Genomic DNA, 22,460 nt, shown 5'->3' with positions numbered 1-22,460 from the left:
CCTCAGCCGTATCCGGCAGCCTCTCCAGATCCTCATAGCGGCACGGCACAGGAGGCTCCTAGGAATGAGCGGCAGGTCTTCAGTTAGAGCCTCCACAACCCAGGTAAGACCCTGGCATCCCAGCTTTCCCCTACACTGGCCCTAGTCCTGGGTGAGTTCAGACATAGCTTGAGTCCAGCAGGATCTGATTTAATACATCCTCACTCCCCACACACCCAGCCTTGCCCCCCTTGAATTTCTCTCTTTCTTTGTTAGAGACAGGGTCTTGTTCTGTCGCCGAGGCTGGAGTACAGTGGTATGATCATAGTTCACTGCAACCTCAAACTCCTGGGCTCAAGTGATCCTCTGGCCTCTGCCTTCTGAGTAGCTGGGACCACAGGCACCGGCCACCATGCATGCCTGGCTAATTTTAAAATTTGTTCGTAGAGACTGGGGTCTTGCTGTGTTGCCCAGGCTGGTCTCAAAATCCTGGCCTCAATCGATTCTCCCACTTCGGCCTCCCAAAGTGCTGGGATTTGGGAGGCAGAGCCACTGCACCTGGCCAAGCCGTGCTGTCTGTACCCTCAAATGCACTCACCCCCAAGACCTGGGGAGGGCAGCCCCTCCCTCTCCAGGCAGCACTCACCATCTGCACGCTCCACTGTTGTGTGATGGGCCCCTCGCTGGGAGGCTGTGGCACCCCAACCACGGCCTCCAGGGTGGGAATGTTGTGGTCATGGATGGAAGGCTGGATCCTCACCTGGCACAGAGGACAAGGGATGCAGAGCCCTAAATGCCAGCCACCCCAGCTGCTACCCAGACCCTGTGTGCCCTTGCACGCCCCTTTCAGTCCTCATCAGCTGAGTCCCCAGGGCCCTTGTTGGTTAGGCAGTGTCCAGTGACTGGGCGTGGCCAGCTTCCATCCTCAGGGCCTTGCAGTATGGCTTCCATGCTCTTCCAGCTTTCTCCACCCAGTACGCTTTCACACACCCTGCAACATTCTGCTCTAATATTATCTCTGAAGGATTCACTGACTCCCCAAGGACAGGGCAGCTCCGCTTACTGGGCTCCCACAGAGTGCTCTGCGTCCCCAGCAGGACAGCGAAGGATCTGCTTGGAAGTCTGCATCTCCACTAGACCATGAGCTCCCTGAGGACAGGAGCCATTCTTACTCCACTTCCAATCCCCTACTGCTTGACACAGTGCCTAGTGTGGTGACTCACACCTGTAATCTCAGCACTTTGAGAGGCCAAGGTGGGCGGATCACTTGAGGTCAGGAGTTTGAGACCAGCCTGACCAAGATGGTGAAAAACCCTGTCTCTACTAAAAATATAAAAATTAGCCAGACATGGTGGCGCAATCATATAGTGCTGGGTACTTCAGAGGCTGAGGCAGGAGAATTGCTTAAACTCAGGAGGCAGAGGTTGCAGTGAGCCGAAATCACGCTACTGCACTCCAACCTGGGCGACAAAAAAAAAAAAAAAAAAAAAATTCTGAGCACCTTTTGTTAAAAAAAGAGCTACCTGTGTTAAGGCTGGGAGACCCAGATATGTATAAGAAAGTGACACAGAAGTGGCACTAACAATGTCTCAGGAAGCAGGAAAATGTGTGTCAAATTAGAAGGATTCTATCATTTATTCATTCAACAAACATTTGTGGACACTTGAAATACCAGTTAAATTAAAAAGGCCAAATGTCAGGGGCAGGATTTGAATTTGACTGTGAAAGATGGACAGGATTTTTATTTTATTTTATTTTTTTTGACAGAGTCTCACTCTGTCACCCAGGTTGGAGTGCGGTGACGCGATCACAGCTCACTGCAACCTCCACCTCCAAGTTTCAAGCAATTCTCCTGCCTCAGCCTCCCCAGTAGCTGGGACTACAGGCACACACCACCACACCTAGCTAATTTTTGTATTTTTAGTAGAGACAGGGTTTCACCATGTTGGCCAGGCTGGTCTTGAACTCCTGACCTCAGGTGATCCGCCCACCTGGGCCTCCCAAAGTGCTGGAGTTACAGGTGTGAACCACCACGCCCGACCAGATGGACAGGATTTTAACAGATGAAGGTGGGAGAGGGCATCCAGAAAGAGACATGCAGGGAGCCAGGATGACTCCAGATGAGAGTGATGTGGCTGGAAGGAGGGTGCCTGGGAAGGAGAACAGGAGCTGAGGCTGGAAAGGAAGCCCAAGATCAGACTATGGGGGCCTGGAAGGCTTGAGAGTGAGGAGTTGGAGCAGCATCAAGGAGGCAGTGGGAAGTCACAGAAGATGTCACAGGAAGAGAGTGGCTCCAGGGAGGTCCACCCCCTGCAGGCATGAGCTGGAAAGAGGCTGGGAGAGGTGGGTCATGGCCCACGTTGGGAGCCTCTCTCAATAGTCCAGTTGCAAGAAGGTGAGGAACTGGGTCTGGGCAGTAGCAGAAAAAGGGCACAGACAACCAGACTCTGGGAGGCAGTGGGACAAGGCAGAAGGGAGGAGAAATTCACCCAGACGTAAGTTTCCTTGAGGAAGAGAGGGTGCTTTCAAAAGATTCCACGCAAGCCAGAGGAGATGCTGGTTTAGGGGAAGACAGCAAATTTGGTTTAGAATGTGTTGAGACCAGGCCAGGCACAGTGGCTCATGCCTGTAATCCCAGCACTTTGGGAGGCTGAGGTGGGTGGATCACTTGAGGTCAGGAGTTTGAGACCAGCCTGGCCAACACGGTGAAACCCTGTCTCTACCAAAAATACAAACGTTAGCCAGGTGTGGTGTTGTGCACCTGTAATCCCAGCTACTCAGGACGCTGAGGCAGGAGAATCACTTGAATCCAGGAGGCAGTGGTTGCAGTGAGCTGAGATTATGCCATTGCACTCCAGCCTGGGTGACAGAGCAAGACTCTGTCTGAAAAAAAAAAAAAAAAGGTAAAAAGGTAAAAATAAAATAAAGCACCAGGCACAGAACCTGGGTTTAGAGACTGGGCAGGGTGCCAGCACCTAGCTAAATACCTAACTTAGAATAGGCCGGGCGCAGTGGCTCATGCCTGTAGTCCCAGTACTTTGGGAGGCCGAGGTGGGTGGATCACTTGAAGTTAGGAGTTCCAGACCAGCCTGGCCCACATGGCAAAACTCTGTCTTTATAGAAAATACAAAAATTAGCTGGGCATGGTGGTGGATGCCTATAACCTCAACTACTTGGGAGGCTGAGACAGGAGAATTGCTTGAACTTGGGAGGCAGAGTTTGCAGTGAGCCGAGATCCCACCACTGCACTCAAGCCTGGGTAACAGAGCAAAGAATAGCAGCTCATTCAATGTGAGTATGAAAAAGTAGGTTCTCTCTCAGCATCCTCCTTGCTCTCAAGCCCTGTGATTCTTGAAATAATGTATCCAGTGGCAGAAAGGAGTTAGCATATGCTGCTGCTGGAAGCCTATAAGTGGAGGCTGTGACGCTCTAGAGAAAGGATCATTGAACAGGTGGACGGCTAGGATGAGGACTGTGTCTACTTGGTGCCTGCATCCTCAGTCCCCAGGATAAGGAATGAATGTGTGACCTATAAGGACCTTCCACATTGGGGTTCATACCTGGTAGATGTGCTTGACTTGGTGGATCTTGGGACCTTTGGGGGTGAAACTGACATAGAGTGTGGAGTTTTCCTGGCTGTGGAGAGAGAAGGACAGTGATGGAAGAATGAAGTGACAGCCACCTGGGCTCCAGGAAGCTTCTGAGCACTCAGACACTGTGCTAGGAACTGCACAGATACCATCTCATTCAATCCCTACCACAACCTGTTCTTTCCCAGAAACTAAGGCTCCTGGACAGGGCCAGCCTCTTGTCCAAAGCCCCACAGTAGAGAGACAGGACTGGAGCCCAGGGAGGTGTGTCCAGTGGAGGCTACGTCCTTCCCACTGTGTGTCACCTCACTGGTGTCCCCACTGTCCTCTGGGCCCTGCTTATCTCCAGAATAATCATATCCACTGCTGATGCCCCTCACACCCATCCTTCCAACACACACTGCTGGGTGACCTTCCCAACATCACTCTCTAGTCCTGCAACTCACCTGCTCAGCATCTGCCAATCGCCTCCTACTGCGAGGGAGAGTCAGGTCCAAAGCCTCCCATGTCCAGGCTGTCTCCCCACTGCTCCTCTGCACACACCTGCCCTTGGGTAATCCTGCCCACTCCCCGTCCCCCATGTCTGCCCCACTGCTTCCTCCCTCCTTGCCTTTGTCTGGGCCATGGTTTCTGATGAGGACACCTAGGTTCCTTTTTAGCTCTTCCCCTAATGGCCCCATCCTCCAGACCCCAATCCAAGCTGCACTTTCTCCACAAACCCTTCCATTTGTCCCCCAACCCACACTCATCTTTCCTGGCTCTAATTTCATGTCAGTATTATACTGTGTGGCATTGATGTTCAAAAGTACTGCAGGCCAGGTGCGGTGGCTCACACCTGTAATCCCAGCACTTTGGGAGGCTGAGGCAGGTGGATCACCTGAGATCAGGAGTTCAAGACCAGCCTGGCCAACATGGTGAAATCCCATCTCTACTAAAAATACAAAAATTAGCTGGGCGTGGTGGTGGGCACCTATAGTCCCAGCTACTCGGGAGGCTGAGGCAGGAGAATTGCTTGAACCCAGGAGGTGGAGGTTGCAGTGAGCCGAGATTGTGCGACTGCACTCCATCCTGGGCAACAGAGCGAGACTCTATCTCTTAAAAAATGAAAAAATTTGGCCAGGCGCGGTGGCTCACACCTGTAATCCCAGCACTTTGAGAGGCCGAGGCAGGCGGATCTTGAGGTCAGGAGATTGAGACCATCCTGACTAACTTGGTGAAACCCCGTCTCTACCAAAAATACAAAAAATTAGCCGGGCATGGTGGCAGGCACGTGTAGTCCCAGCTACTCGGGAGGCTGAGGCAGGAGAATGGCGTGAACCCAGGAGGCGGAGCTTGCAGTGAGCCGAGATCGCAACACTGCACTCCAGACTGGGCGACAGAGTGAGACTCTGTCTCAAAAATAAATAAATAAATAAAATTGAATAAATAAATAAGTAAATAAAAATAAGAAAATTTTAAAAAGCACTGGAGACCTGGGCTCAGACACTGTCCTCATCCTTCTTTTTCCTTCTGTAACTGAGCCAACTGGAAAAAGCCACTCGACTTTGAGTTTCCTTTTTTTTTTCAGACAGAGTCTCACTCTGTCACCCAGGCTGGAGTGCAGTGGCACGATCTCAGCTCACTGCAACCTCCTCCACCCGAGTTCAAGTGATTCTCCTGCCTCAGCCTCCCAAGTAGCTGGGATTATAGGTGCCTGCCATAACACCCAGCTAATTTTTGTATTTTTAATAGAGACAGGGTTTCACCATGTTGGCCAGGCTGGTCCTGAACTCCTGACCTCAAGTGATCCACCCTACCTTGGCCTACCAAAGTGCTGGGATTACAGGTGTGAGCCACCGCACCTGGCCAAGTTTCCTTTTCTAAAAGCAAGAAGACCTGTAACAGGTTTTTTTGAAATAGCAAAAAACTGACGTAACTCCCTCTATTTTTGTTGAAGAGGCTCTTACCCATTGCTGCCCATAGGTTAGGATAATTTTAGAGCACTGAGATAACATGCAAAAACAGCAATCATGTAGTTTTTAAAACTAAGTCTGGCATTAAAGGGGATGTATGTAAACAACTAACTATCTTTTGTTAAAGATTTATAGAAGCACGGCCGGGCGCGGTGGCTCAAGCCTGTAATCCCAGCACCTTGGGAGGCCGAGGCGGGCAGATCACGAAGTCAGGAGATCGAGACCATCCTGGTTAACACGGTGAAATCCCATCTCTACTAAAAACACACACACACACACACACACAAAGAAATTAGCCGGGCGTGGCGGCGGGCGCCTGTAGTCCCAGCTACTCCAGAGGCTAAAGCGGGAGAATGGGGTGAACCCGGGAAGCGGAGCTTGCAGTGAGCCGAGATCATGCCACTGCACTCCAGCCTGGGCAACAGAGCGAGACTCCGTCTCAAAAAAAAAAAAAAGATTTATAGAAGCACTGTGACCTGACCAAGGACCAAGAAGTTCCCAACCTCCTTGTATCATCTCTGGTGCCCGGATGTCTGTGCTGCTAAGTTACCTCTTGATCTCAACCCCTTTCTCTTCCCCCTATCCTTAACATTAAAGATGGTCCTTTAGAACACTAGTTCACTATCTTCTCAATTGCCTGGCTTTCCAGATAAACCTGCCTTTCCTCCCACCAACTCTTGCCTCTTAAGTCTGGCTTTCAAGTAACAAGCAGCCAGACCACGGTTCAGTTACAAACCCAACTAGTGATCCCCATGGTTCCTTCCTGCTACTGCGTTCTGAGAGTCACTGACTATGTGTGTGCATGAGTTTGGTCTCTCCAACTTAACTGTAAGCTCCCTGAGGGCAAGAGGTATTGTGATAACTTTTCTCCTGTCTCTCCTGACATTATCGGCCCCCAGGAGGGGAGGGAATCTAGGGTGACTGAAACAGTCAGGAGTTTGGCTGGGCGTTTGGAGTCAGACAGGCTGAAGCTCAGACCCTGGCTTTAGTACTTCCAGCTATTGGACCTCGGGTAAGTGCTGGCCTTCTCTGAGCCTCAGCTTGTTCATTGGTAAAATGGAGAGAGGCACAGCTGCCTCACAGAGGTGCTGAGGGCTCCAGGCAATGTCAGCAACCGCGCAGTGCAGCCGGCCCTCAGTCTGACATATGATCAGTGTTCAATGAGCCTTTTCTTCCATCAGTAAATGCTGATCCTTCCCCGAACTCTTCCAGGGCCCTCACATTTTGGAACGTGGAAAACTGTTGGGGTTGTGGCTGGAATCAGTTCTAATTACCCCAGGGGGCTCTAGGAAAGGAAAGAGGTTTAGAAGGGGAGCCCCAGGGGGCAAAGTCGAGGCCCTGGGTTGGGAGGCTGCGGTGGGAGGAGAGGGTTGGCTGTCTGCTGGGAAGGACTTACTCCTGGATGAGGACGTTGATGGGGTACAGGATGGGGATGCTGGTAGTGGCCGAGTTGTCCTTCAGGAGGCCTGAGTCCTCATTGTTACTGCATTGAGGCAAAGAAGAGGCCAGTGTTAGGAGAAGGGCTTGGCCAGGTCTGAGACCAGGGCAGGGATGTGGGCGGGGCCTGCTCACCAGGTCACATTGGCACGCAACTCGACCAAGTCCCCCCAGGAGCTGTTTACCAGCGTATTAAACATCATCTGCAGAGCAACCTGGCAGGGAAGGAGAGGGGAATGGAAATGGAAGGGGCGTGAGGAGCAGCCCCACGGCCCCCACATCCAATCACCATCATCTCAGGGACCCCTTATCAAGTACTCACTGTACCCCAAGCACTGAGCTAGGATTCTACCCAATGTGAAGATGAGGCAACCAAGGCTCCAAACGGTTAAGTCATGTCTATAAGGTCACAAAATGAATAACCCAATCCCAGCTTTGCCTGATTCCAAAGTCCAGGCTGGCAAACGTGACACAAAACAGATTCACATACATTTCTCTTGGGTAGGGGCAAGGTATACCCTTCCTGACAATCACCTGCTCCCTCCTCCTGAGCCAAGAGCTCCCTGCCCTCTGCCAGCTCAGGGTCCCTAGGCTGCTTGGTCCCTGGAGACTTGAAGCACTCACCGAGTGGCCTGCCTTGAAGATGGGAGAGCTCACGTTGCAAGATAACGCCCTGGACAGAAGCTTGGACTCTTCAGGAAGCTCCTCACAGCTCACAGGCATCTGGCTATGGGGCTGGGAGTGAAAGGAGGGAAGAGGTTTGTTAATGAGCAAGGCCAAGGTTCCCCCAGAGGCCACCAGCCCTCCTGGCCTACGTCCCCCAGGGGCTCTGTCCTTGTCATGGCACCTTCTCAGAGGGAAGTCAAACAGAATCAGGGCTGCAGACAGAGGCTTAGTACAAAATAGTCACTGCAAGGCCAGGTAAGGTAGCTCACACTTGAAATCCCAGCACTTTGGGAGGCTGAGGTGGGAGGATTACTTGAGGAGTTCGAGATCAACCTGAGCAACAGTGAGACTCCATCTCTACAAAATAATTTTTTTTTTTTTTTAAATATAGGATCTTACTCTGTTGCCCAGGCTAGAGTGCAGTGGTGCGATCTCGGCTCACTGCAACCTCTGACTCCCAGGCTCAAGCAGTCCTCCTGCCTCAGCCTCCCAAGTAGCTGGGACTACAGGGATGTGCCATCATGTCCGGCTAATTTTTGTGTTTTTAGTAGAGATGGAGTCTCTCTATGTCACTCAGGCTACTCTTGAACTCCTGGGCTCAAGGAATCTGCCTGCCTTGGCCTACCAACGTGCTGGGATTACAAGCGTAAGCCACCGTACCTGGCCTACAAAAGATTTTTAAAAATTAGCTGGGCATAGTGGGGTATGCCTGTCGTCCCAGCTATTAAACAGGAGAGTTACTTGAGCCCAGGAGTTTGAGGCTGCAGTGGGCCATGCTTGCGCCACTACACGTTAGCCTGGGCAACAGAGTGAGACCTTATCTCAAAAATAAAAGTTGGGTGTAGGGGGGTAATTGCAACACTATATGTAATGCCGAAAAACCGGAAGTGCTCAAACAGGTCAAAGAGATAATAATGGCTCAGGAAAGTGTGGCATAATCAAACAGGAGACTATTGTGAAGTTTTAAAAATGCCACTAACTCTATGCATTCAGTAACCATTTACAAAATGAGCCTTATCGTGGGCTAAGCATTATTAAACCATTCATCCCAATTTTGTAAAGGACAGATTTCAGTCTCAGACTGGGAAGGAAACAGATAAGGAAATAGAGGTTCAGGGAGGTTAAGGGACTTTCCCAAGGTGTCATAACTGGGTAACAGTAGGGATCCGTAAGAACTTGAACACAGAACTGTTTGATTCCAGTTATTTTTCTCTCTCTCTCTCTTTTTTTTTTTTTTTTTTTTGTTGAGATGGAGTCTTGCTGTTGTCACCCAGGCTAGAGTGCAGTGGAGTGATCTCGGCTCATTGAACCTCCACCTCCTGGGTTCAAGTGATTCTCCTGACTCAGCCTCTCAAGCAGCTGGGATTACAGAACAGGCCACCACGCCCAGCTAATTTTTGTATTTTTAGTAGAGATGCGGTTTCAACATGTTGCCCTGTCTGGTTTTGAACTCCTGACCTCAGGTGATCTGCCCACCTCAGCCTCACAAAGTGCTGGGATTACAGACGTGAGCCACCGCACCCAGCCCAGTTTTTTTTTTGTTGTTTTTTTTTGTTTGTTTGTTTTTTTCTGAAACAAGGTCTCGCTCTGTCGCCCAAGCTGGAGGGCAATGGTGTAATCATAGCTCACTGCAGCCTCAAACATGACTCCATCGATCCACCCACCTCAGCCTCCTGAGTAGCACCCCACCACACCTGGCTAATTATTTAATTTTGCCCAGGCTAGAGTGCATTGGCATGATCATAGCTCCCTGTGGCCTCGAACCCTTTAGCTTAAGCACTTCTCTACCTCAGCCCCCCAGGTAGCTGGAATTGTGCCACCACATCCAGCAAAGAAGCATTTAATGTTGTTGTATAAGAATAATTCGGCCGGGCACGGTGGCTCATGCCTGTAATCCCAGCACTTTAGGAGGCCGAGGTGGGTGGATCACCTGAGGTCAGGAGTTTGAGACCAGCCTGGCCAACAAGGTGAAACTCTGTCTCTACTAAAAATACAAAAATTAGCCAGGCATGGTGGCGGGCACCTGTAATCCCAGCTACTCAGGAGGCTGAGTCAGGAGAATCACTTGAACCCCATAGGTGGAGTTTGCAGTGAGCCGAGATCGCGCCATTACACTCCAACCTGGGGGACAAGAGCGAGACTTCGTCTCAAAAAAAAAAAGAATTCAAGTGTTCATCAACAGGTAAATAGATAAAATATGGTCTATACATAAAATGGAATATTATTCAACCTTAAAAAGAAAGGAAATTTGGCGGGGCGCACTGGTTCACACCTTTAATCCTAGCACTTTGGGAGGCTGAGGTGGGCAAATTGCTTGAGCTCAGGAGTTTGAGACTAGCCTGGGGAACATAGTGAGAGCCTCTCTCTATTTAAATTTGTTTTTTTTGAGATGGAGTCTTGCTCTGTCACCAGGCTGGAGTGCAGTGGCACAATCTTGGCTCACAGTAGCCTCTGCCTCATAGGTTCAAACGATTCTCTGGCCTCAGCCTCCCTAGTAGCTAGGATTACAGGTGCACACCACCACACCTGGCTAATTTTTGTATTTTTTAGTACAGACAGGGTTTCACCATGTTGGCTAGGCTGGTCTTGAACTCCTGGCCTCAGGTGATCCGCCCGCCTTGGCCTCCCAAAGTGTTGGGATTACAGGCGTGAACCATAGTACCCAGCCTCAGAGGGTAAACCTCGTACCTCAGATCATACAGCTCGAGGCTGGGAACCCAGATATGACCCTAAGACCCCTGTCTACCCGCGGCTGCCCATGTGTTCAGGCTGTCCTGGCTGCCTGGGGCTCAGAGAAGGGAGTAGCGGCTGCGGAACGCACGCCCGTAGGCAGGCATGTACTCTCACCCACCTTCAGCATCTCCACCTTGCGGAAGGAGAGTCCCCGTGGGAAGTGCAGGTCCAGCTGGACCCAGTAAGCATCCTCTCCCAAGTTACTCAGGCTCAGCTCCACAGAGAGGCTGGCAAAAGCAGTCAGACGCAGGGCTCTGGATCTGTGGGGGATGATCAGGGAAAAGTTAGGGGCCGAGATGGAGGAGGGAAGATCATGGTGGGGAATATCAGAACTGAGGGATCTGGTGGGCCAGAAAGAAATAAATCAAATCAATCATCTTTTATGCTGTTTTGTTTTGTTTGTTTGTTTGTTTGTTTGTTTGTTTTTTAAGATAGAATCTCACTCTGTAGCCCAGGCTGGAGTGCAATGGCACAGTCTCAGCTTACTGCAACCTCCACCTCCAGAGTTCAAGCAACTAAACTGCCTCAGAATGCGCTACCACGCCCGCTAAGCTTTGTATTTTCAGTAGAGACGGGGTTTCACCATGTTGGCCAGGCTGGTTTTGAACTCCTGAACTCAGGTGACCCGTCTACCTTGGCCTCCCAAAGTGCTGGGATTATAGGTGTGAGCCACCCCGCCCAGCTATGCTCAGACTTTCAGTTTTGCAATTCTTGCAATCTTATTTACTGCTGACTGATGGGAGTTCCATGAGGGATTTGCTTTCTATTTTATTTACTTTTTATTTTTCAGAGATAGGGTCTTGCTCTGTTGCCCAAGCTGGAGTGCAGTGGTGCTTACTGCAGCCTCGAACTCCCAGGCTCAAGCAATCCTCTTGCCTCAATCTCCCAAGGAGCTGGGAATACAGGCATGAGCCACCATGCCCAGTTAATTTTTAAATTTGTTGTAGTGACAGGGTCTTGCTATGTTGCCCAGGCTGGTCTTGAACTCTTGGCCTTAACCAATCTTCCCACCTTGATTGGCCTCCTGAAGTGCTGGGATTACAAGCATGAGCCACTGAGTTCAGCCTCGAATTTCTCAGAAAGGGAAACTAAGGCCCAAGAGAGGGAAGTGGCATCTCCAAATGACATCTGGTGAGTGGAGCAGGGGCTCTTAAAAGAGAGGCTGGAGGGCGGGAGGCCTTACTGACCTTGCAGGAGAGAAGGACACTCTCAGGTTTGCTTCACACTTCTTGTCCTCCCCACAGTTCTTCTCAAAAGGGATCTGAAAGGCCAAGAAGAAAGGAGTAAGAGGCTCAGACCAGGAGGGACCTGACCCCAGGCCTCTCTGCCTGCCCCTCCTCCCCTCTTACCTCCCAGGTTTCTGAGTGCAGGGAGGGCCTCAGGATGGGCGGTATGTCCTTGCTCTGCTGAGCGAGGGGTAGTGGGCAGGATGGAGAGAAGAGAGATTAGCTGAGGCAGCAGACCTCATGAATGAATGACAGCTGGTGGGGCAGGGGCTTAGCTTAACTGGACTGGCTGTGGTTGGCCCTGCCCAGGAGCCAGCTGCCTTCCCAGGGCTGCCCCACTCTGCTGCCTCAGCCCACTGCCACTTGTGCAGTCATACTCTGCTGGCGGCTCCTTTTTTTTTTTCTTTTTTAGACAGAGTCTTACTCTGTTGCCCAGGCTGGAGTGCAGTGGCACGATCTCTGCTCACTGCAACCTCTGCCTCCTCGGTTCAAGCGATTCTCATGCCTCAGCCTCATGAGTAGCTGGGATTATAGGCATCAATCAGTCATCCACCACCATGCCTGGCTAATTTTTAAAAAATATTTTTAGTAGAGACGGGTTTTCGCCATGTTGGCCACACTGGTCTTGAACTCCTGGTCTCAAGCAATCCACCCCGCTCAGCTTCCCAAAGTGCTGGGATTATAGGTGTGAGCCACCAAATCCGGCTGGCTCTTTTTTTGTTTTGTTTTTTCTTCTTTAGAGACACAGTCTCACGTTGTTGCCCAGGCTGGAGTGCAGTAGTGCAATCATAGCTCAATAGCTCACTGCAGCCTCAACCCTCTGGGCTCAAGTGATCCTCCCTGCTCAGCCTCCCAAGTAGCTGGGACTATAGGGGCGCACCATCACACCCATTAGTTTTTTATGTTTTGTAGAAAGGGAGTCCCACTATGTTGCCCAGGCTAGTCTCAAACTCCTGGCCTCAAGTGCACCATCACACCTGACTAATCTTTGTATTTTTAGTAGAGACGGGGTTTCACCATGTTGGCCAGGCTGGTCTCGAACCCCTGACCTCAAGTGATCCACCCATTTCAGCCTCTCAAAGTGCTGGGATTACAGGAGTGAGCCACCTGGCCATGGGCGGCTCTTCTTGCCGAATGGATTTCTCTGATAAACTCCCCACCGTCCCTAGCCATCTCTTCTTACCGCCCTTTGGTCCCTCGGTGTCCCTTCCTCCTCCCAAAGAGAGAAATTCAGCGAAACATTGATGGGGGAGATGAGGTCTTGAACACATACCTGAGGGTGATAAGAATACAGCCTATGTCATGAATCTAACATTTACCACACTTCCGATGAGATGTATACCTTGTCAGCATTTTACAAGTGATGAAATTCTGGTATTTCGCTGTCTAAGACTCTACCAGTAGTGAAAATCCATTGACTACATAGCAGGTGTGTATAGCACACCCAGGGAGTTCTCAGCACAGTTATCATCCCTGAGCCCCAGTTCCCCAGCAGACATCACTAATCAATCCCAGCACTTTTTCCCACTGCGTCATAACTGAAGCCCCTGAATTTTGACCTAGGCAGCCATTATCAAAGTTTGCATAAGAAAATTTCAGAATAACTAGAATATCCTAGTTCTAGAATTTTGTTCCTTGAGAACAGGGCTGGGTCTTAGTCACTTGTTGTTACCAATGCCTGACACTGGCATTCTGTAGGTACTCAAATAGTTTTTCACCTGAAGGTTATACTAACCCTAAGAGGTAGTTATTATTACCCCAACATTTAAAATAAGGAAAATGAGCTCTCCCTTCCTTCCTTTTTTTTTTCTCTTTTCCTTCCTTCCCTTCTTCTTTCTTTCTTCTTTTCTTTTTTCTTTCTTCTTTTCCCTCACTCCCTCCCCCTTCCTTCCTCCCTCCCTCCATCTCTTCCTTCCTTCCTTCCTTCCTCCCTCCCTTGTCCTTCCTTCCTCCCCTCCTTTCTTTCTCTTTCTCTTTCATCCTCCCTCCTTTCACCCCACTCTACAAAAGAAAAAGAAGAAAATGAAAACTAAAAATGTGGCACAATTGTCCTAAGAACTTGGAGTGACAGAGTCAAGATTTGAACTCAAATCTGTCCAAATCCAAAGCCTGGGATCTTTCCATCATGTCACATTGCTTTCTTTTCTGGCAAATTTATGTTTAAAATGTCTAAATCTTCTTTTTTTTTTTTTTTTTTTTTTGAGACGGAGTCTCGCTCTGTCACCCAGGCTGGAGTGCAGTGGCGCAACTTTGGCTCACTGCTAGCTCCGCCTCCCGGTTTCACGCCATTCTCCTGCCTCAGCCTCTCAAGTAGCTGGGACTACAGGTGCCCACCACCATGCCCGGCTAATTTTTTTGTATTTTTAGTAGAGACGGGGTTTCACCGTGTAAGCGATGGTCTCAATCTTCTGATCTCGTGATCCACCCGCCTTGGCCTCCCAAAGTGCTAGGATTAGAGGTGTGAGCCACTGCGCCCGGCCATATCAATCCCATCTTTATACAGGATTGCTTATAAGCAACTGAATCTGGGTATTTCAACAGTTGTTTAAACTTTATTTTTTTGGAGACAGAGTCTCATTCTGTTGCCCAGGCTGGAGTGCAGTGGCACAATCACAGCTCACTGCAACCTCCACCTCCTGGGTTCAAGCAATCCTCCTGCTTCAGCCTCCAAGGTAGCTGGGACTACAGGTGTATTCCACCAAGCCTGGCTCATTTTTTTGTATTTTTTGTAGAGAAGGGGTCTCTCTATGTTGCCTAGGCTGGTGTTGAACTCCTAAGCTCAAGTGATCCACCTACTTCAGCCTCTCAAAGTGCTGGCATGAGCCACCATGCCTGGCCTGTTTAAACTTTTTTAGAAACTTTTTTTTCCCCCATGTACCATACATGAGACTTAATTTAAAAACTTTAAAAAATACCTCAACTTTTTTCTGGGATGCATGATATGCACCTGGCAAATAATGACATACCATGATGATTGAATATTCTGTAAAAATTAAATATTTTAATATTTCTTTCTTTTTTTTTTGAGATGGAGTTTCACTCTTGTTGCCCAGGCTGGAGTGCAATGGCACGATCTCAGCTCACTGCAACCTCCACCTCCTGGGTTCAGGTGATTTTCCTGCCTCAGTCTCCCAAGTAGCTGGGACTACAGGCATGGGCCACCACTCCCGGCTAATTTTGTACTTTTTTTAGTAGAGATGGGGTTTCTCCATGTTGGCCAGGCTGGTCTTGAACTGCCAATCTCATGTGATCCACCTGCCTCGGCCTCCCAAAGTGCTGGGATTACAGGTATGAGCCACCGTGCCCAGCCAAATTTTTTCGGGTTCATGCCATTCTCCTGCGTCAGCCTCCCAAGTAGCTGGGACTACAGGTGTCCGCCACCACACTCGGCTAATTTTTTTTTTTTTTGTTATTTTCAGTAGAGACGGGGTTTCACCATGTTAGCCAGGATGGTCTCGATCTTCTGACCTCGTGATCCACCCGCCTTAGCCTCCCAAAGTGCTGGGATTACAGATATGAGCCACCATGCCCAGCCCAAATATTTTAATATTTCATAATTTAAAATTATGAAAGCTGTGTAGCAGTATTAATATATAATGCATGAAAAGAGTAGGGAAAAATAGTAACTACATTGCCATTGTAATCATGTTAAAAATGCCCATAAATATATTAAAAAGTAGAAGCTGCTGGGCACGGTGGCTCGAGCCTGTAATCCCAGCACTTTTGGAGGCCAAGGTAAGAGGATTACTTGACACCAGGGGTTTTAGATCAGCCTGGGCAATACAGCAAGATCCTGTCTCTACAAAAACTTTTTTTTTTTTTTTTTTTTGAGATGGAGTTTCACTCTTGTTGCCCAGACTGGAGTGAAGTGATGCGATCTTGGCTCACTGCAACCTTTGCCTCCTGGGTTCAAGCAATTCTCCTGCCTCAGCTTCCCAAGTAGCTGGGATTACAGGCATGTGCCACCACGTGCGGCTAATTTTGTATTTTTAGTAGAGATGGGGTTTCACCATGTTGGCCAGGCTGGTCTCGAACTCCTGACCTCAGGTGACCCGCCCACCTCAGCCTCCCAAAGTGCTGAGCCACCGTGCTCAGCCTACAAAAACATTTTTAAAAATTATCCAGATATGGTGGTGCATGCCTGTAGTCCTATCTACTCGGGAGGCTGAGGTGGGAGGATCGTTTGAGCCCAGAAGTTGGAGGCTGCAGTGAGCCATGACTGCATCACTCCACTCCAGCCTGGACGATAGAGTGAGCTCCTGTCTTTAAAAAAAGAATTTTAATACAAAATTTAAAAAATTAAAAAACTAGAAGGAGCCAGGCACAGTGGTGTGCACCTGTAGTCCCCGCTACTCAGGAAGCTGAGGCAGGAGAACCTCTTGAGGCCAGAAGTTAGAGTCCAGTCTGGGCAACACAGTAAGACCCCCATCTCTAAAAATATAAAATATGGCCAGGCGCAGTGGCTCATGCCTGTAATCCCAGCACTTTGGGAGGCTGAGTTAGGAGATCACTTGAGATCAGGAGCTCAAGACCAACCTGGCCAACATGGTGAAACCCCAACTCTACTAAATATACAAAAATTAGCTGGGCATGGTGGCACATATCTGTAATCCCAGCTACTCGGGAGGCTGAGGCAGGAGAATCGCTTGAACCCAGGAGGTGGAGGCTGTAGTGAGCCAAGTTCATGCCACTGCACTCCAGCCTGGGTGACAGAGCGAGACTCTGTCTCAAATAAATAAATAAATAAATAAATAATATAAAATAGGCCAGGCGCGATGGCTCATGCTTGTAATCCCAGCACTTTGGGAGCCAATGCGGGTGGATCACCTGAGGTCGGGAGTTCGAGACCAGCCTGACTAACATGGTGAAACCCTGTCTCTACTAGAAATACAAAAATTAGCTGGGCGTAGTGGCAAGCGCCTGTAATCCCAGGTACTCGGGAGACTGAGGTAAGAGAATTGCTTGAACCCAGGAGGCGGAGGTTGCTGTGAGCAGAGATCATGCTGTAGTGAGTGAGACCATGCCACTGCACTACAGCCTGGGCGACAGAGCGAGACTCTGTGTCAAAAAAATATATGTAGCCAGGTGTGGTGGCTCACACCTGTAATCCCAGAACTTTGGGAGGCTGAGGCAGGCAGATCACCTAAGGTCAGGAGTTCGAGACCAGCCTGACCAACTTGGTGAAACCCCTTCTGTACTAAAAATACAAAAATTGTCGGGCATGGTGGTGCATGCCTGTAATCCCAGCTACTCAGGAGGCTGAGGCAGGAGAATCACTAGAACCCAGGCGGCGGAGGTTGCAGTGAGCCAAGATCGCACCACTGCACTCCAGCCTGGGCAACAAGAGTGAGACTCCGTCTCAAAAAAATATATATGTATAATTATATATATATAAATATATATTTATTTAAAATTTATATAAAATATGTGTTTATATATTAATATATACTTAAAATTTAAATTTTAATATATATTTAAATTTTATATAAAATTATATATAATTTTATATACAATTTTATATAATTTTATATACAATTTAAAATTTAATATATATTTAAAATTAAAACATATTTAAAATTTATATAAAAATATATTATATACATACATATATATATTTTTTTTTTGAGATAGAGTCTCGCTCTGTCACCCAGGCTGGAGTGCAATGGCACGATCTTGGCTCACTGCAACCTCTGCCTCCCGGGTTCACGCCATTCTCCTGCCTCAGCTTCCCGAATAGCTGGGACTACAGATGCCCGCCACCTCGCCCAGCTAATTTTTTGTATTTTTAGTAGAGATGGGGTTTCACCATGTTAGCCAGGCTGGTCTCGATCTCCTGACCTCGTGATCCGCCTGTCTTGGTCTCCCAAGGTGCTGGGATTATAGGTGTGAGCCACCGTGCCTGGCCATATATATAATTTTTAAAAAACACTAGAAGAAAATATGCTAAAGGTGTTATTACTACCATTGCACAGGAGAGGAAGTGACGTGTCACCCACTGGACGGTGACGGAGCTGAGCCTGCCCCTGCAGGTAGCTCATCCCAGAGCACTGGCGCTGGCTCCCTTACCGGGAAATGAAATGAGAAGTCAGTGCAGGACATGGTGGTGGTGACAGCTATGTTCCTTCTGAGTTCATGTCTCCCTCCTGGGAACAACCCCCGCCTTCTGGTCCGGTGGCCATCCAGCTGCAGAGTGTAAGTGAGATTGGCAACCAGGCGGCCTGGGCAGGGCAGAAAAGGCAAGAGTTGAATGGTGGGGGATCCCAGGGCCATAAGCCTGGATTTGGGGCAGCAGCTACCCTGGGGAGCAAGAGGAGAGCTCTGACCTTGGAACTGGGGGATGAGAGACTTGATCTGGAAACAGATTGTGATATTAACACCTTCTTTCATCTTGTTACTTGTTGAATAGGAGCACTCCACTTCATGCACTGGGATCTCGGCTGGAGAGAAGGACATCAGGGTGACCACATCCACCACGGGCCGGGAACTGCAGGGCAGAAAGCAACCAACTCTCTCCCTCCAACGCAACTGCACGTCCCCCCTCAGATGTGGGGCTCCCGCCAGCAGAGCCCAGATAACTCTCCTTCCCTAAAGCAGACCTCAACATGTCACTGCCTCCTCTTAAGGAAAATAATAATGATACTTTTTATTTATTTATTTTGAGACAGGGTCTCACTCTGTTGCCCAGGCTGGAGTGCAGTGGCATGATCACAGCTCACTACAGCCTTGGCCTCCCAGGCTCTAGTGATCCTCCCACCTCAGCCTTCCAAGGATCTGGGACCACAGGCATGTGCCACCACACCTGGCTAACTTTAAATACACTTTTGTAGAGAAGGGATCTTCCTATGTTGTCCAGGCTGGTCTTGAACTCCTGAGCTCAAGCAATCCTCCCGTCTTGGGCTCCCAAAGTGCTAGGATTATAGGTGTGAGCCACCATGCCTGGCCAATAATGATGATAACTAATTAGGGCGTCCAGTTCATTCTAGCAGCCTCTGACCCATTTTCCATGAAGAGTAAGCTCTTAGGAAGAGAAATCATGAGTTACTTTCTTGCTTATGTTTAAGCCTTCAATGATGCTTGCATGAATTTTATTATGCTTCATAATAAAGTTGCATCTTTTGTTGTTGTTAGAGCCTCCCTTTGTTGCCCAGGCTGGAGTGCAGTGGTGCAGTCATAGCTCACTGGATCCTCACACTCCTGGCCTCCAGTGATCCTCCTGTCTCAGACTCCTGCATAGCTGGGATTACAGGAGTGAGCCCCAGCGCCTGGCTCCTTTTTTTTGAGATCTGCCTCCTGGGCTCAAGCAATTCTCCCACCTCAGCCTCCCAAGTAGCTGGGATTACAGGCGCACACCACCACGCCCAGCTAATTTTTGTATTTTTGGTAGAGATGGGGTTTTAACAGGTTGGCCAGGCTGGTCTTGAACTCCTGATCTCAAATGATCTGCCCACCTCAGCCTCCAAAAGTGCTGGGATTACAGGCATGAGTCATCGCACCCTACCTATTTATTATTATTATTTTTTTTTGTGATAGAATCTCACTCTGTCGCTCAGGCTGGAGCGCAGTGGCATGATCACAGCTCACTGCAACCTCGACCTCCCAGGCTCAAGTCATCCTCCTGCCTCAGCATCCCAAGTAGCTGGGCCTACAGTCACGCACCACCATACCTGGCTAAAAAAAAAAAAAAAAAAAAAAAAGGCTGGGCACGGTGACTCACTCTGTAATCCTAGCACTTTGGGAGGCCAAGATGGGTGGATCACTTGAGGTCAGGAGTTCAAAACCAGCCTGGCCAACATGGTGAAACCCCGTCTCTACTAAAAATACAAAAAAATTAGCAGGGCATGGTGGTGCACGCCTGTAATCCCAGCTACTCGGGAGGCTGAGGCAGGAGAATCACTTGAACCCAGGAGGTGGAGGTTGCAGTGAGCCAAGATCACACCACTGCACTCTGGCCTGAGCAACAGTAGACTCTCTCAAAAAAAAAAAAAAAAAAGTACAGATGGCGTCCCACCGTGTTGCCCAGGCTTGCCTCAAACTCTTGAGCTCAAGTAATCCTCCTGCCACAGTCTCTCAAAGTGCTGGGTGGGATTACCCACATGAGCCATCACACCCTGTTACTTTTTAATTATATGTTTTCCAACATATAAGCTCTCTCCCAAGTGCCTGATTCAGTGTTTAAGACATAGCAGGTGATCAATAAATATCCATTCACCATCAGATATTACATGACTCTTCCAACAATTCTAAGACATGAGTAAGGTAAACAATGTCACTACCATTTCAAAGATGAGGAAACTTGGGTCCCAAGAAGCTAAGTGGGCAGGGCATAGTGGCTCACGCCTGTAATCCCAGCACTTTGGGAGGCTGAGGCAGGCGGATCACCTGAGATCAGGAGTTCGAGAGTAGCCTGGCCAACACGGTGAAACCCTGTCTCTACTAAAATTACAAACATTAGCTGGGCGTGGTAGCGCGTGCCTATAATCCCAGCTACTCGGGGGAGACTGAGGCAGAAGAATCGCTTGAACCCAGGAGGCAGAGGTTGCAGTGAGCCAAATTCGCACTACTGCACTCCAGCCTGGGTGATAAGAGCGAGACTCTGTCAAAAAAAAAAAAAAGAAAAAAAAAAAAAAGCTAAGTGACTGGGGTAACAGCATCCCAGAAGTAAATGGCAGAGCTTTAACTTGAATCCAGATCACCATGTTCTAAAGCTATGCTTTTCCCGATCCCATGATATTGCTTCTTTTTGAGTTTTAGTGTCAGGTAGGCCTGGGTGCACATCCCAGTTCCATCACTGATGGCAGCTGTTCAACCTGGAGTAAAACGTGAAGACTCTATAAAAAGCAAACCTATTTAACAGGGCTGGGTGAAGACCCAACGAGCTCATGCCCACGAAACATCTGCATGGAGCCTGGCACATAGTAACTGCACAGAGGATGTGGCCAGGGGCGGTGCTCATGCCTGTAATCCCAGCTACTTGGGAGGTTGAGGCAGGAGGATCCCATGAATCCAGGAGTTTGAGACTAGCTTGGGCAAAGTAGCAAGACTGTATCTTTTTTCTTTTCTTTTTTTTTTTTTTTTTGAGATGGAATCTCACTCTGTCGCCCAGGCTGGAGTGCAATGGCGCGATCTCAGCTCTGCCATTGAACCTCTGCCTCCCGGGTTCAAGGAATTCTCCTGCCTCAGCTTCCCGAATAGCTGGGATTATAGGTGCCTGCCACCACGCCTGGCAAATTTTGTATTTTTAGTAAAGACAGGGTTTCACCATGTTGATCAGGCTGGTCTTGAACTCCTGACCCCAAGTAATCCACCCACCCTGGCCTCCCAAAGTGCTGGGATTACAAGTGTGAGCCACTGTGCCTGGCCTGGAAGACCATATATTAAAAAAATAAAAATTAGGCCATGCATAGTGGCTCCTGCCTGTAACCCCAGCACTCTGGGAGGCTGAGGAGAAAGCATAGTTTGAGACCAGGAGTTTGAGACCAGCTGGGGCAACATAGCAAGTCCCCATTGCTACGAAAAAAAAAAAAAAAATTAGCCAGCTGTGGTGGCGAGCATCGTAGTCCCAGCTACCCAGGAGGCTGAGGTGGGAGGATCACTTAAGTCCAGCAGTTTGAGGCTGCAGTGAGTTGTGATCACGCCACTGCACTCTAGCTTGAGCAACAAAGAGAGACCCTGTCTCTAAAAAAACCCAACATAAATAAATAAATAAAATATAAACAAAACATAGGATAAGAGCTGGGGTCATCAGGTATGACCTAGGAGCCCCATCTCACCTCAGCACGATCATCTGGCTCTCAGCCCCCACAGCCACGTCTGCCAAGCCGTCCCCTTCAAGGTCCTTCACCCCATGGATGGAGCGTCCAAACCACTGAACTCCTGAGAGCACCTGGGTCCCTTCTATCCGCTGAGAGCAAGAAAGGAATTATCACTAAGTTGAGGAGAGGTAGGTTGGAGGGAGGGAAGGGTCGGGCTGGGGCGTAGGGTCTAGGCTTGGGGGCTTAGGGCACCCGAGAATGGAGTGTGATTGGCAGGCAGGATACCTCACCTGACTTGACTGGGGGCTAAGCCCTCCATGCCTCCCATTGAAGATGTACACAGCCCCCTGCTCCTCCAGAGGGGCCCCCACAGCCACGTCCACCAGCCCATCGCCGTTGATGTCTGTCAGAGCAGTGATGGCTTCTCCAAAACGCCCAAGTGGGTAGCCGGGGTCCCCCTGCAGCTCTGAGACCTCTTCAAACCCCAACTAGGAAGTAGCAAGAAACAGGTCACACCCAAGTCACTCAGCAAGCTGTCACAGAGCAACTGAGTGAAGAACGCTAAAAAAAGTAAGATGGGGTCCCTCCAAGAATTGGAATGGAGCTGTCAGACTAACCAGGGTTCAAGCACCAGCCCAGCCTCTTACTGTCCTCTTACTGTGACCTTGTGGTTTCAGACATCCCCCTGCTGAGCCTTGGGGTTTCCCTTTATATATATACATTTTTTGGAAAATTTTTTTTGAGACGGAGTCTTGCTCTGTCGCATTGGCTGGAGTACAGTGGCGTAATCACAGCTCACTACAGCCTCGAACTCCTGAGCTCAAGCAATCCTCCCACCTCAGCCTCCCAAGTAGCTGGGACTACAGGCATGTACCACCACATCTGGCTAACTTTAAATTTTTAATTTATTTATTTTTATTTTTGTAGAAACAGGGTATTGTCATGTTGCCCAGGCTGGTCTGGAACTCCTGGCTTCAAGCAATCGTTTTGCCTCAGCCTCTCAAAGTGCTGGGATTACATGCATGAGCCACTGCACCCCAGGGATTTCCATTTATAAACTAAAGCTTGTAGTATCTCAGCAGGTGGTCATGAGGAAAGTGAGGTCGTGTCTATAAAAAGTTTGGC

At 49.1% G+C, this 22,460-nt stretch overlaps 1 protein-coding gene across 5 annotated transcripts in view; it reads right to left on the bottom strand.

The window, feature by feature from the left end:
- Positions 1 to 22,460, bottom strand: part of ITGAL (integrin subunit alpha L) — a 50,817-nt gene that overhangs the window by 5,425 nt on the left and 22,932 nt on the right. For 4 of the 5 annotated variants that reach the window (XM_023191097.1, XM_023191099.1, XM_023191100.1 and 1 more), the window contains 14 exons: positions 21,626 to 21,823; positions 21,354 to 21,484; positions 17,907 to 18,067; positions 17,650 to 17,801; positions 12,767 to 12,856; positions 11,707 to 11,763; positions 11,545 to 11,618; positions 10,476 to 10,617; positions 7,583 to 7,693; positions 7,094 to 7,173; positions 6,918 to 7,004; positions 3,540 to 3,615; positions 626 to 739; positions 2 to 58 (listed from right to left, as the gene is read on the bottom strand). In XM_023191097.1, coding sequence (XP_023046865.1) covers positions 2 to 58; positions 626 to 739; positions 3,540 to 3,615; positions 6,918 to 7,004; positions 7,094 to 7,173; positions 7,583 to 7,693; positions 10,476 to 10,617; positions 11,545 to 11,618; positions 11,707 to 11,763; positions 12,767 to 12,856; positions 17,650 to 17,801; positions 17,907 to 18,067; positions 21,354 to 21,484; positions 21,626 to 21,823 — 1,530 coding nt within the window. The remainder of the gene's footprint in view (position 1; positions 59 to 625; positions 740 to 3,539; positions 3,616 to 6,917; positions 7,005 to 7,093; positions 7,174 to 7,582; positions 7,694 to 10,475; positions 10,618 to 11,544; positions 11,619 to 11,706; positions 11,764 to 12,766; positions 12,857 to 17,649; positions 17,802 to 17,906; positions 18,068 to 21,353; positions 21,485 to 21,625; positions 21,824 to 22,460) is intronic. The other variant, XM_023191098.1, reaches the window with a different exon arrangement.

Source organism: Piliocolobus tephrosceles, chromosome 17 (assembly GCF_002776525.5).
Source record: "Piliocolobus tephrosceles isolate RC106 chromosome 17, ASM277652v3, whole genome shotgun sequence".
Lineage (NCBI taxonomy): Eukaryota > Metazoa > Chordata > Mammalia > Primates > Cercopithecidae > Piliocolobus > Piliocolobus tephrosceles.
Note: the sequence above shows the minus strand (reverse complement) of the source record. Positions and strands in the feature narration are given on the sequence as shown.